General features: G+C 37.8%; 1 protein-coding gene and 1 long non-coding RNA gene across 6 annotated transcripts in view; one reads left to right on the forward strand and one right to left on the reverse strand.

Moving 5' to 3' along the window:
- Window positions 1-15,146, reverse strand: part of FOXJ3 (forkhead box J3) — a 148,751-nt gene that overhangs the window by 83,746 nt on the left and 49,859 nt on the right. For both annotated transcript variants that reach the window (XM_042996820.1, XM_042996819.1), the window contains exons 3-4: window positions 13,917-14,241; window positions 811-885 (exon numbers count right to left, since the gene is read on the reverse strand). In XM_042996820.1, coding sequence (XP_042852754.1) covers window positions 811-885; window positions 13,917-14,241 — 400 coding nt within the window. The remainder of the gene's footprint in view (window positions 1-810; window positions 886-13,916; window positions 14,242-15,146) is intronic.
- LOC122241282 overlaps window positions 1-15,146 on the forward strand; it is a 44,823-nt gene that overhangs the window by 9,681 nt on the left and 19,996 nt on the right. The window contains exon 4 of one of the 4 annotated variants that reach the window (XR_006221326.1): window positions 1,978-2,091. The exons of the other annotated variants lie outside the window; for them this stretch is intronic. This is a non-coding gene — a long non-coding RNA (uncharacterized LOC122241282). The remainder of the gene's footprint in view (window positions 1-1,977; window positions 2,092-15,146) is intronic. 4 annotated transcript variants of the gene reach the window in all.

Consider the following 15,146-nt stretch of genomic DNA (forward strand, 5'->3'; position numbering starts at 1 on the left):
AAGCAGGGTGGTAACATAACCAGGCTTACTAAAATTTTAGAAACATTCTTTCAGGGATGGTTAGCTTAAAACACCGGCTGGTTCCAGCCAAACAACAATGCACGTTTGCCAACAGATACACTCTCTCAAAGTCCTAATCTAATAATTTATCATGACAATGAAATTATGGTCTAACAGAGTACTCTGAGGTTTAGAAGCCAAGTAACTAGTCCCAAGTTCAGGGAACACTGCAGTTAATATGACTATTAAAACCAAAAAGAGGAGAAGTCTCTGTAGATAAAATACTAAAAGTGTACTGGTGGCAGGATATAAACGGAATGCAAAGGAAAAAACAGCAACTAAGAAAACAAGGAACATACAATTTTATTTCAGGGTAAGAATTACTTCTATGTGTTGTCAAGATCTACCAAATCTACCTCCTACATGCAATAAATAACAAACTGTGGTTCCTGACAAGCAGTTCAAAAACCAAATTTAAATTAATATACAGTACTTAATAACCAAAGAGAAACAAGATTAGAAGTACTAAACTTTAACAGAAGACCAGCTCTACACTAGCTAACTTCGACTGCTTAAAAAGAATGCTGTCTCTGCCTAGTTGGTCCTTGAAGATTACCAATTAAAATGGGGATGAGGTAGGGTGAAGTGAAAAAGGATCAGGAAGGTTCCTAATCAATGAACTAGGCATGTTCTTGAGTGCTCTCATTCCAATTCTGTTTCTCTATATATAAAAGACATTACTCAGATACAAACGTGATAACAGATATAATGAAGAATCCAATTATTTTATCTTAAGATAATGAATCCTACCTTTCCGGGGTCATCCTTTGATCGAGGCACTTTAAGGAAACACTTGTTCAGTGACAGATTATGTCGTATGGAGTTCTGAAATTAAAGAAGAGAAGCCACAGGGTCATTGGAAATCCAAAAAACCAAATCCCATCTTTAAAAACAGAATCAGGGGATGCCTGGTTGGCTCAGTTGGTTAAGCGTCCAACTCTTGGTTTCAGCTCAGGTCATGATCTCATGCTTTCATGAATTTGAGCCCTGCATTAGGCTCTGCGCTAGCAGCACAGATGCTGCTTAGGATTCTCTGTCTCCCTCTTTGCCCCTCTCCCACTTGCACGGTCTCTCTCAGAATAAACTTTAAAAAAAGTAAAACAACAACAGAATCAGGAGTCTAAATATCTCTATGCATAGAATACAATTTCAAGTAGAATAAGCTTTTTAAATGAGCTTCAGATTTAAATCTTTCTGGGGGGTGCCTGGGTGGCTCAGTTGGTTAAGTGTCCATCTTCAGCTCAGATCATGATCTCATGGTTTGTGAGTTCAAGCCCTGCATCGGGCTCTGTGCTGACAGCTCAGAGCTTGGAGCCTGCTTCAGATTCTGGGTCTCCCTCTCTTTCTGCCCCTCCCCTGCTCATGCACATGTGCACACACACTCTCTCTCAAAAATAAACATTAAAAGAAAAAAATTGTTAACCTTTCCAATTTTCAAATTATCAACGCTGAAAAAAATTCCACTGTGCCATTACAAAATGAGTGTATAAATGCCAATTAGGTTCTTACTACAATGAGAAGATTACTACATGAGAAGACACTGGCTACAGAGGGCTAGCAAGAACACCTACATTCCTCAGTGCGGCAAGAAAGAATAACCATCTTGGATGACAGGAAAATGCACTTGAAGACCTGAAGAATCTGTGAAATAGGAAATCTTTTCATGAATAAGTAGGACTGTGCCATAATTTTTATAGAAAATAACCAAAGGCCATTTCTTTTTAATGAAATGCTCCAAATCCATTCCATAAATTTTGTTCCACAACGGCCAGGTATTTGGTAGAGAGGGACTCCAACTGCATTTAGCCACTACTTAGAATTTTAGGAGGCATATTTTGGCATAATGTCTATTTTATTTTTTAACATAAAATTCAGAACTCTAACAATAATGCCTATATGAAAATTCCCCTCTCACAGGGTAATACTGGCATTAAAAAAGTTTTTAAAAGATGACCATAGAACATAAATTCAAGCCTATCTTATCAAAACATCAATTGAAAACTTATGAATGGGAGTTCCACCTCTGCTTGGGTAAGTAAAAATAAAACCCTATTTTTGAGCCACACTGGGGAGCTAAAGCTACAAGGCAGACCAACAAATTAAATTCCTGAGAAGGACAAGCCCAAAGAGAAAAGGGACAAGTTGTCTCACCTTTTGGCAGAGTATAAGAGAAAGAGGCGGCCACCATCCAAGCATGTAAGAAGCTAGCTAAAATTTGAAAGGCCAAGGGCTAGTGTGTCAGTTTAGAGTACCAAGGGCCCCAAATATAAGGGAAGTTCCCACTCACTCTTCAAGCTCTTCTCCATGGGCCTTTACTATATGCTCACAAAAAAAGAATGGGGATAGGAAAGGAGAACAAAGAAAGTCTCCCTAGTGGCATAGGCAGGAAGTAATAGCTCTAAGTGGAAGACAAAGTCCTACCACGTTTGACAGATTTCACAAAGCCAAAGCCTTAACTGTGAGGTAAGAACAGCAAAACTTCTCACAGGACTCTGGCAAAGATAGCTTTCGAGAGAACAGAAACAAAAACCCTTCTCAAGACACAAGCAAAGATCTACCGCTGGCTGGTAGAGGAAAGATAGAAGCAAAAACAGTTTTATCTCTGAGACAACTGTCAGAAACTACCTTGGGTCCAGGACCCTACATCAAAAGCAACTACAGATACAGGCTAGAATGGCTGAAGGAAAGAAACACTGAAGAAGCCCCACCTAAGTCCAAGGGCCTGAGTAAGACTGAGGCTGAATCAAGAAAACAGAAGGGCGCCTGGCTGGCTCAGTGGGTAGACCATGTGACTTGATCTTAAGACCAGCAGATTAAGCCCCACATTGGGCACAGGTATTACTGAGAAGAGAAGAGAAGAGAAGAGAAGAGAAGAGAAGAGAAGAGAAGAGAAGAGAAGAGAAGAGAAGAGAAGAGAAGATGCGACGCAACAAGACAGCGGAAATGCACAGCCTCTACCACAAGCCTAGCAGTGAATAACACACACTAACGACATATTGACAGAGGAGGCACAGGAGCATGGAGAGAGACCCCCATTTGTAGCAAGGTAGGCAGAGACAACTAACAGCTAAAGAGAAAGGAGGAAAACAGAAAATTCTACAGCACCCATGCCCCTCATTCCAAGCACAGGTAGTAAAACCCTACTGCTAGAGGAATGCAAAATCTATGGTATACTGAAGGTAAAGATACCAACAACAAAACCCAAATCCAACTCAACTATTGACAAATCGACTCAATTTCCCATACAAATGGCCTGAGGAAAAAAAAAAGAGTCTGTGCATCTACAAGTACAAATACCATTTATCTCAATCTCTACCACTCTTTTCTACACACATTATCTCGCACTCAAAAATTATACGACACATTAGAAATGCAAGGAAAAACAAACATATTGACATGAGATAAAATCATCAATACTCAACTGAAAGGTGTTAGAACTATCAGACAGGAAATTTAAAATAACTATGACTAATATGTTCAAGGACCAAGTAGAAAAAGTGGTAACGTGCATAAAGAAGTGGGAAATTTCTACAGAGATATGGAAATTGTAAGAGTCAAATGTAAAGGGGTGCCTTGCTGGTTCAGCTGGTACAGCATGTGACTCTTGATCTCAGTATCATGAGTTCAAGCCCCACAGTAGGTATGGAGCCTACTCAAAAAAATAAAATACACACACACGTGTGTCTGTGTATATATTTATTTATTATATATTTATATATACATATGTGTGTGTGTGTGTGTGTATATATATATATACACACACACACACACAATGTAAATGATATGAATAAAAAAACATGATCAAAAATAAAGAATTCCCAAGATGGGTTCATCAGTAGACTGGACACAATCAGAGAAAGGCTCAGATATCCTGAGGATACATCAACAGAAATGATCCAAATTGACTCACACATGTACATAAAACTTACACACACAAGATATTTCAAGAACTATGGAATAATATATATATTGTGAGTCCTAGAAGGAGAAAAAAAAAGTATGGGGCAGAAGAAAAATGTGAAGAAGTAACAGCCAAGAATCCTCTGTAAGACATGTAGGACATCAAATCAAAGATGTAAGAATTTCAGAGATCACCAAGAAGAAGAAATTAAAAATTCACACACATATATTCATTATAGATCAAAATGGTGAAAACCAAAATGAAGAGAATGTCTTGAAGGCAACAAGAGGAAAAAAATGATGTACAGAGCAATAAAAATAAAAATCGTAGCAGAACTCTCAAAAACTATGCAAGTTAGGGGCACCTGGCTGGATCAGTCGGTTAAGCTTCCAACTTTGGCACAGGTCATGATCTCAGTGTTCATGAGTTTGAGCCCTGTGTTGGGCTCTGTGTTGACAGCTCAGAGCCTGGAGCCTGCTTCAGATTCTGTGTGTCCCTCTCTCTCTGTCCTTCCCCTGCTCATGCTCTCTCTCTCTCTCTCTCAAAAATAAAGAAACATTAAAAAAAAAATTACAAAAAAAAAAAAAACTATGCAAGTTAGAAGACAACAGAATAACATCTTTAAATACTAAAAGAAAAACTATTCATATCCAGTGAAAATATCCCTCAAAAATGAGGGCAAAATAAAGACTTCCAGACAAGAAAAAGCTGTAAGAATCTATTTTGAATAGTGCCAGGGGGCTGGTAATATTATCAGGAAGTCTTCAGGCAGAAGTATGATAACAAACAGAAACTTGGATCTCAAAAAGAAAGAGTTCCAGAAACTGTAAAAATGAAGGTAAATTTTAAAAACCCTTTTTCTTATTGGGTGCCTGGGTGGCTCAGTAAGTTAGATGTCCCCTTCTTGGTTTTGCATCAGGTCATGATCTCATGGTTTGTGAGCTTGAGCCCCGCATCAGGCTCTGTGCTGACAGTGTGGAACCTGCTTGGGATTCTCTCTCTCCCTCTCTCTCTCTGCCCCTCCCCTGCTCATGCTCCCTCTCTCTCAAAATAAATAAACTTAAAAAAATAAATAAAAACACTTTTTCGTATTTATAATACCTTTAAAATGTAACTGTCTAAAGAAAATGTAACAATTACATGGTTTATAACATGTGAAAGTAAAATGTACAATGATAGCACAAAAGATGGGTCAAAAGAATTAGAAATATAAGGTTTATAAAGTTCTTACACTATACATAAAATGGTATACTTGAAGGTAGGCTGTGATAAGATAAAGATGTATGTGGTAATAGCTAGAGCAGCCACTAAAACAAAATCTGGGAAAAGGTATAATAAACTTATAGCAGAGATAAAATGGAATCATAAAAAATAGTCCAAATATAAAAGAAGACAAGAAAAAAAGAACTAATCAGATAAACTGGCATTCACCTAACCACCTTAGAAGTTCAACAGGAGGGGGAAAAAATCAAGATGGTCATGTTTTTTCTAAATGGCCAAAGAGGAAGAACACATCTCTACTTGAGGCTTCCTCCTCTACAGAAAGTTTAAATGTTGGAAGTCATCAAGGCTCTGCTCTAAGTCCTTTTTTCATTTCTACATTTGCTGCCTACGAAAATATCATCTACAGTCACGGCTTCGATGACCATCTGTGACAATCTATCTAGACCTCAAAACTACACCTGTTTCCTGAGTTCCAAACATATATTTTTAACAATCTACTGGACATCTCCAGAAACACCTAAAACTCGGAATGTCTAAAATTAAACTCGATCTTTATCCCCAGTGTGATCTTCCAGTTTTCTCTTCTGAGGTTAAAAGCAGTTATTCACATAACAGCTCCAATCAGAAAGCTGTAAAACATCCTTAACTCTTCCTTCTTCCTCACCATCTAAAACAAATCTGTTACCAGATATTAAGTCTACCTTTGATCTACCTACTTTATTCCATCTCTACCATGCTCCTTCCTGAGGCAGTTATCTCTTCATAAGGTAAATTCAGTATTACTTAAAACTTTTCCATGACTTCCCACTGCACTTAGGATAAAATCCAAAATCCTTAACAAAGCTTCCAAAGGCCCTTCATGATCTGACCCCACCTCCCTACCTTGCTGTCCATACTCATCCTCTCCAATGTTCTTTCTCACTACTAGGCTTTCCATTTGTTGCTCCCCCTGCAAAGATGACTGTCCCTGGTATTACCCCATCCCCTTCACTTAAATGACTCTACTCAACTTTCAATTCATTCTTGACTTAAACATCAGTTCTTTTTTTTTTTTTTTTAAGTAGGCTTCACACCCAGTGTGAGGCCCAATGCAGGGCTTGAACTCACGGCCCTGAGATCAAGAGTTGGACACTTAATCAACTGAGTCACCCAGGAGTCCCAACATTAGTTCTTTAGAGAAGTCCCTTCTGACTTTTCTTGACAGGTTAGCTCTCATTATAATAAATTTATCACCCTGGATTTCTCATCACACTTGTAATTATTTAATGTCTTCTTCCTATATACTGCATCCTATACCAAAATGTAAGTAGGCTCCATAAGGGTGGGAACCTTGTCTATCAACTCACAACCTAGAATATAATGCTTTTCATATTGTAATCCCAAATCTGTTGAAAACAATACCAAAAGCATATTGAGAAAGTAAAAATACCCAGAAAGATACCAAAGCCAAGACAAGAATATAGACACACACAATTAAGAAAAGAGATTACTGGGGGACCTGGTGGCTCAGTCAGTTTGATATCGCAGTTCATGAGTTCAAGCCCCACATCGGGCTCTGTGCTGGAGCCTGAAGCCTGCTTTGGATTTGAGGTCTCCCTCTCTCTCTGCCCCTCCCCCACTCATTCGCTCTCTCTCCCTCTCCCTCTCTCAAAAATAAATAAAACATTTTTTAAAATTAAAAAAAAAAAAAAAGATTATTTCATACAACCTGGGCAGAACCTACCTCTAATAATCACAAGAAAAGAAGTTGGGAGAGTAGAGAGGTAGATATAATTTAAATGGTCTAAGTTAATGTGGAGAAAAATGGCCCAGGTTAAACAATTAACCAAGGCATATTGCTTGGGTTTGAAAATCCAAGCCCCAAGTGTGGTTTCTCAAAAGTACTGTCTACCTGCACTAGAATTAAGATGAATTTTAATGCAGATTCCTAGGCTCCATCCAAGATGACTAATTCAAAATCTCTGGAGTTGTGACCCAGGAATCTAAAATTTAAAAACATTTAAAAAAAAAATTTAAGTTTATTTATTTTGAAGGGGGAAGGGGGAGGGAAAGGAATCCTAAGCAGGCTGCTGTCAGCACAGAGCCCTACGTGGGGCTCCAACTGACAAACCATGAGATCATGAACTGAGCCCAAATCAAGAGTGGGACACTTAACCAACTGAGCCACCCAGGTGCCCCTAAATTTTAAAAACATTCAGGGCGCCTGGGTGGCTCAGTTTGTTAAGCGTCCAACTTTGCCTAAGGTCACATCTCACGTTTGCGAGTTCAAGCCCCTCATGGGGCTCTGCTGAGAGCTGGGAGGCTGGAGACTGCTTCAGATTCTGTGTCTCCCTCTCTCTCTGCCCCTCCCCTGCTTGCACTCTATCTGTCTCTATCTCTCTCAAAAGTAAACATTAAAAAAAAATTTTTTTAAACATTCTAAGTGATTTTTACTTTAAACTTGAGTTTAAATGGGAACCTCCAATTCAAATTAACTACCACATTCCTACCTGTATCTTTTTTTCCCCCACTGTGAGAACCTTGGTTCCCCCACAACATCAATATATGTACTCATTTTTTCTACCCTACCATGCACATAAAATAGTTTCAGAATTGTTCCCAACTTCCCAACTTCTTTTCTCAGGGTTACTGGAGGTAGAAACAGCCTCTAGTGAAAAACCACTAGACAAATCCATTAAGTAAAGGTCATAATTTCTTTGCAATTCTTTTCAACCTTAGTATGTATCCCATGAAAACAACAGAATGCTCTTTAAGTTTTTTGAATTTTTTGTGTGTGATTATTATATCCATTTGATATGATATACAGCTTATTTGTTTCTGCTTATATTCAGTTCCAAGGTTTCCTTTTTCCATCCTGTTTGATTATATGTAATATTTTTTAGATGTGTAAAACACTTACATGGCTTAGAACTAAATAAAAAGATATACTTGAAGTCTTATTCTTGTCTATATCCCTTCTACCTGAGTTCCATCCAACCTCCATGGTTAACTATGTTCACTACATTTCTAGTTTATTATTCCTAAGTTTCTTTTTGTAACAATAAGCAAATATGTATTTTTCTCCCCCCCACACACACACATAAAAAGTAGCACAATATACCCCCACATATATATAACATTCTTTTGTATTTTTCTTTCTGTACCCTAAACTCCAGTAAGTTAATAGGCTAATTTTCTTTAGTAAAGTGAATAGCACAAAAATGTTAATTCCTTTTCCTCTAGTTCAGATTACATAATTATTCCATTATAGAAACCTAAAGAGTGTTTTTTAAATTCTTCTGGAATATTCAAAGAGTTATTTTTTTTTTAATGTTTATTTATTTTTGAGAGAGAGAAAGAGACAGAGCATGGGGGGGGGGGGGCAGAGAGAGAGGGAGACACAGAATCTGAAACAGGTTCCAGGCTCTGAGGTGTCAGCACAGAGCCCGACGCGGGGCTCCAACTCACAAACCGCGAGATCATGACCTGAGCCAAAGTTGGACACTTAATCCACTGAGCCACCCAGGTGTCCCAAAGAGTTATTTTTAATATTGTAATCTCCCTTCAATACTCTGGCATAAGTGAAAAGGAATTTTACCTAAATATTAGAATTTTATTGAATTCTTTTAAATGACCATGGCAACATTTGTCCTCTGGGTGATAGAAGAAATAGTGAGCAGCACACTGTAGGAGTGTGCAAAACAAATCTAAGGATAGCAAACTGTAAAATATGAAAAGAGAAATAGGACCTGAGAAAAGGAGAAGATAAACCAGTTTCCATTTGTCTCCATTTGCAATGTTTACTTACACTATTTCTGTGTTTACAAAAATAAAATTAGAAGCAATCATGGCAAGTTCTAAGCACCTAAAACTAGGTGGAAAAGACTTTTTTAAAAGAATAATCATGAGGGATGACTGGATGGCTCAGTCTGTTAAGCATCTGACTTGGGCTCAGGTTATGACCTCACGGTTCATGAGTTTGAGCCCCGCGTCAGGCTCTACGCTGGCAATGCAGAGCCTGCTTGAGATTCTCTCTCTCTCTCTCTCTCTCTCTCTCTCTCTCTCTGTCCCTCCCTGCTCATGTCTTCTCTCTCAAAATAAATAAATAAGTAACTTTAAAAAATAAAAAAATTAAAGAATAATCATGAGCTGGCAATCTCTGGAAGTATTAAAGGTCTGCCTAAAGCAAGAGACTAGAACAGATAATCTCTTTGGTTCTAAGAGCAACATCATCCTCCACCTTCCCATTTCTCCCGTTCCTCCTTCTTTCCTCGTTATATCTAAATTATATCTTCCAGTTGAAACTGTAACAGTTACCTCCAAACCAGTTTCAGAATATGACTTGGGCTGGCCAGCAGCATGGAATTCAGCAGACTGGATCTGGCACTCTCAGGTGGACTTACACTTTAGTTGAAGCTGAGGTCAGACAAGTAAATGCAGTATGTAACTGATATCCATGTACTATTCACTACCAAATTTGGACCAAGCTCTTCAGCTTGGCACTCATATATTCATGGAATCTCTGCATTCTGGCTCCATCCCAATTCTTATTGGTCCCTCCCAAGAACCCCTGTAACCAACTGTTTCCTAAGAGTGTTTTTTATTTAAAAAAAACAAACAAAAAAACCTAAATCTTACTCTTCTTCAAAACAGAGCTCAATTACACTTCCTCAATACTTTTCTACTGATTCACCCTTCCTGTATTCTCATAACACTTACTTAGTCTTTTTGCCACTCACTTTAGAACCTCATCACACTTCCTATAAGCTCTTCTAAATTTTCACAGCACTTATTAATTTCACCCCTCATTTAACACTCTTTTGCTAAGTCACATATAAAGTAGTTATTATTATGGCTTACACACAGTAGGTGTGCCCAATTAGTCAATTCATCGTAGCACAGCACTCTATTACAGAGCTGTTTACATACCATCATAATTCCTTGTTTATATATATCCCCCTTATCCATTAAAGATTATAAGCTTCCTTAAGGGCCCTGTGCTATGTTTCTTAGTACTGCCAAAGCCCAACATACTGCTCATAAGAGTATGTAAATAAATCCTTTTCAAATTTAATGAATGAAAGACTAAATTAGCTGAAAACAAGAGGATATGATCTAGAATAGTGATTGGAAATTTGTAGTCCATAAACTGAACTCACTCAACAGACTCATGTTTGGCCTGCACAGTATTTAAGAAAACGAGAACTAACAACATTTAGAAATTGGGAAACTGCACACAAAATCCAGATTTCTGGGAAAAAATTGTTAAGATCTGACATATGCCCTAAAAACCACAAGTGCCTGCTCCACATTAGACATGCACTCCTCAGGCATCTTTTTTGCTTTGCTCTTTTATGTCACCTCTCTGGTCCCTGCAAGTATGTAAGTTTACAACCAGTGATACAGACCCATGAATCTCTGGTGGGCTTTCTAAGCCACTTATTCAAATTTGGGGCATTTCTACTCCCTACCTACTGTGTTTTTCCAATGCTAAACAAGTTTATCAAAATCTGCTAGCCGTCCCTCATCCTCAATCTTGATAAAAGGACTCTACTGTATAGTAGTGCCTAGTAGTAAAGCCAGAAAACACAGCTTAGATAGATCACTATACTTGGTTAGAATGACTTTTTTCTTTTTGATTCATGGATCAAATTTTATTATGTATTTCCTCCACTGAAATATTCTGTAAGAATAGACTCTTATTCAAATTATACGATTTACAATCACTTCTCATACCAAGTCAGCCAGTTAAGAGACAGTTCATCCTGGCAAATTAAATTCAATAAACATTTATACATTGTTTGCAAAATTATAGGCCCTGCACAATGGTTAAGGCATGAGATTTGGTATCTCCAAATCTACCAAGTCTGGTACCAAATATTGGCTCCTCTCTTCTATAGCTGAGAAACTCTATAAAGTTACTTCTTCTCTAAGCCTTAGTTGCCTTACTTTTCAAATTTGGACAGTAACGGTACTTATTTCCTAATACTGTGGTGTGACTTAAAAAGACAAAGATGTAAGAAGGCACTTTGGCATGTAGTGCCTGACACACAGAAAATAATAAAAGAAGCTATCATTTAAGTACTTGAGTACAGAAATAAAAACTAATGAAACAAGATATTTAAACAAAATTCTCTAAATCTATGATACTGTCATTAACCAAGCATATGGAAACACAAGAGATTAGTTCTACAGGGAGGAGAGAGGTAACATATGAGCCAAAAGAACAAATAGGATAATGCCAACTAGAAAAAAAGGCAGAAGGGAGAAAGTCTAAGGACATGTAAGAGACAAACAAAAGCAAGAAAAAAAAAAAATCACAGTTTTTATTTCCAGGGACAGCTAGTAGGTTGGAATAGGCAAAAAAAAAAAAGATACATGCGAAGGAACTTGAGACACTTGATTGTCTAGCATGGTACACAGTACAATGCATAAATCAGTAAATGCCTTTAATAAATCTAGTCAAACAAAAAAGACAAGTGTTGAGACAGGAAGGCTTAAGAAAAAAAAAAGAGTAACTACCATCTAAAGCTCTATAAACTCCCTTTTTTCCACATGCACATACACACATACACAACATACGACTGGGTAATTCCCGTATAGGAAAATAAACATAACGTGTGCAGGCACAAAAATAAGTTGAATTATTTGTTGCAGAATATAAATTAGGTAGGAAACCAATGTGACGGTCCATCAAAAAGCCCAGATGAGGAACCAGGGCTTCTTAAAGAACTGGTTAATTTTAGGGCTAAACAGGAATGATACAAGATGAGCCTGGAACATCTTGTGGTGCCAGGAAGTTAAGAAGTGCTAAACAAAATAATAGGGCCATGTCAAAAGGGCACAGGAGCCAACTTGCAAGACCCCTGATGGCCAAAGCTGCAACAATTTGAATAACAAATGACAGCACAAAGAATAAATGCCCATGAGTGGATACTATGCAAATAAATGATTAAGTAAATAAAAGGGGAATAAAGAACAAATCTTCCATACAGAAGAGTCCCAATTAGGGGCGCCTGGGTGGCTCAGTTGGTTGGGCATCTGACTTTGGCTCGGGTCATGATCTCACAGCTTGTTAGCTCGAGCCCTCCATCAGGCTCTGTGCTGACAGCTCGGAGCCTGGAGCCCGCTTTGGATTCGGTGTCTCCCTCTCTCTCCCTCTCTCTCTCTGCCCCTCCTCCCACTCACACTCTGTGTCTCTCTCTCAAAAAATAAATAAGCATTAAAAAAATTTTAAAAAGGAGAGCCTGGGTGGCTCAGTCAGTTAAACAGCCGACTTTGGCTCAGGTCATGATCTTGTGGTCCGTGAGTTCGAGCCCTGCATCGGGCTCTGTGCTGACAGCTTGGAGCCTAGAGCCTGCTTCAAATTCTGTGTCTCCCTCTCTCTCTGTCCCTTCCCCATTCACACTATCTCTGTTTTTCAAAAATGAATACATGTTAAAATTTTTTTTTAAAAATTAAAAAAAGAAGAATCCCAATTAATATAGAGAAGGAATGAACGAAAAGAAAAAAATCACTAGTAGAAAATAATAATTATAACTGCTATAGTTATGATCTACCAATGAATGTTAAAATTAGCAAAAGCCTAAGAAACAGGGTACTTACTTGTATGCCCTCTAAGTAGCTCCCCAAAACATTTTATAACTTACAAAGTAATAGTAATTTAATGCAGAAACCTGAAAGACATCACCTTTACCAAAGAACCAAGGTTAACATTACCTTGTTATAAGACAGACATACTAACAGCAAGTAACTCTTGATATGACATACAGAGAAGGGCACATCATCTCTGCATTATCCTTCCCCAAAATGCATTACCTCAATCTAATCATGAGAAAACATCAGACATATCCATACTATAAAACATACCATCCAATACCATTCTACCAAACATTTCCACAAAATACCTGACAAGGACACTTCAAAAGTATCAAGGTCATAAAAGACAAGTCTAAAGAACTGTTACAGATTAGAGGAGACTAAGAAGACATGACAACTAAACATAATGCAGGATCCTGGATTAGATCCTGAATTGAATCCTGTAATATAAATGGACATTAGGAGAGAAACTGTTCTGAATGAAGCCTTGGAAGTTAACAGTACTATTTAGTCAAAAGTATTGTACTAACATTAATTTCTCAGCTTTTATCACTGTACTATGTTTATATAGGTTATTAACACAGAGCAAGTGAATGAAGAACACATGGGAACCCTTTCTACTATTTATGTAACTCTTCCATAAATTTAAAATTCTTTCAAGATAAAAAGTTGAGGTAAAACTTTCACTCTTCGCAGATGACATGATACTCTATATGGAAAACCCAAAAGATTCTACCAAAAAACCGCTGGAACTGATTCATAAAGATAAAAAGTTAAAAAGAAAAAAAAAAACAAAACCATAGATGATGAAAACAATAGTAGTTGTAATACTTTTTTTTTTTTAAACCATAAACTCACTATCAACTTACCTGAACCATAGGTATTGTTTTCCAGTGAATGCTACATTATCTCTGGTCTTAATTTATGCTGTCAGTCTTGTAACATAATAAAACTCTAACAAATTGATACTCTACCAAAAATAAAGTTATTCACTTAATAAAAAAACATTTAATTTCCCTTTCTGACATCCTAAAAATGACTACTAATCAGAATTTTTTTAATTATATAAGCCTCTACAAAGCTTTATCTTTAATAGAAGCCAATATCGTTACTGTTCACAGCATAAAAATAATAATTTAAATAAAATCCTTACCTTCCAACCACTGCCAGCCTCTCTATAATATGGGAAGTTATCGCAAATCCACTGGTAAATCTCACTTAGAGTCATTTTCTTTTTGGGTGAACTATTAATTGCAAATGTAATGAGGCTGGCATAACTGTATGGAGGTTTCCCATCTTTGTGCTGTTGGACTTCTTCCTGGTCCAGTGTTGTATTTGGGTCAAGGAGTGCATTCTTCTTGGAAATTCCTGTTCCGTGTGCATTTTGTGTAGCATCAGATTTTTGGATGGCTGCTCTCATGGTGAGCTGTGGTAACCAGTCCATAGATGTTAGGCTGCTCTCCAGTTCAGATGTCATCCTGAAGGTAAATAGACTCCTTAGTCAATATCAAGGAAAGAACCCCTGCTTCTCAAAATATCCAATATTCACAAATCTAGGAGTTCCAAAGTGAGGGAAAGCCTGAGTTAAATCTGGAGGAAAAAGATTGAGTATGTTAATGACCAAACCAAATATTTAAGGGATCAATATTTCCAATCTTGTCTCAATTTTTTCCTCTCCAAAACACAACCAATTTGGTTTTAAAATGTTTAAAATACAGGGGCGCCTGGGTGGCTCGGTCAGTTAAGCGTCCGACTTCAGCTCAGGTCATGATCTCACAGACCGTGAGTTCGAGCCCCGCGTCAGGCTCTGGGCTGATGGCTCAGAGCCTGGAGCCTGCTTCCGATTCTGTGTCTCCCTCTCTGTCTGCCCCTCCCCCGTTCATGCTCTGTCTCTCTCTGTCTCAAAAATAAACGTTAAAAAAAAAAAAATTTTTTTTTAAATGTTTAAAATACAGAACAATACATACACACAAAGTGATCCCAATGCCAATGTTTCTAAAAGACTGTGTCACTTTAAATAGGGCAACAGGATCACAGTATGAAAAATAACTCTGCAGTCCAGCTCTTTACTCACCAACACCACAGGCCCTTTAAAAACTTAAGATTGTACATCTGGCATTTCTTTTACACAAATTTTAGGGAAGTCACACAAACAAAAGAATACCCAAAGTAGAGGTCAGAGAAGTAACGGAGAAATAGGCACAGGAATTTCCAAGGAGGAAAGAAGGTAGAATTGAGCAGGTGGGAGGTAGGAAAAGCAAGCAGGATACACAAGAATAGTAAGTAGACAAGCTAGCTGGGGGAGCTGATAGAAAAGAGGAATGCAAATTCAAGGACACTGATGAACAAGAGAAAAGAGAATATGCAGTACCCAGGCAGTTAA

The sequence above is a fragment of the Panthera tigris genome, chromosome C1 (assembly GCF_018350195.1).
Source record: "Panthera tigris isolate Pti1 chromosome C1, P.tigris_Pti1_mat1.1, whole genome shotgun sequence".
Lineage (NCBI taxonomy): Eukaryota > Metazoa > Chordata > Mammalia > Carnivora > Felidae > Panthera > Panthera tigris.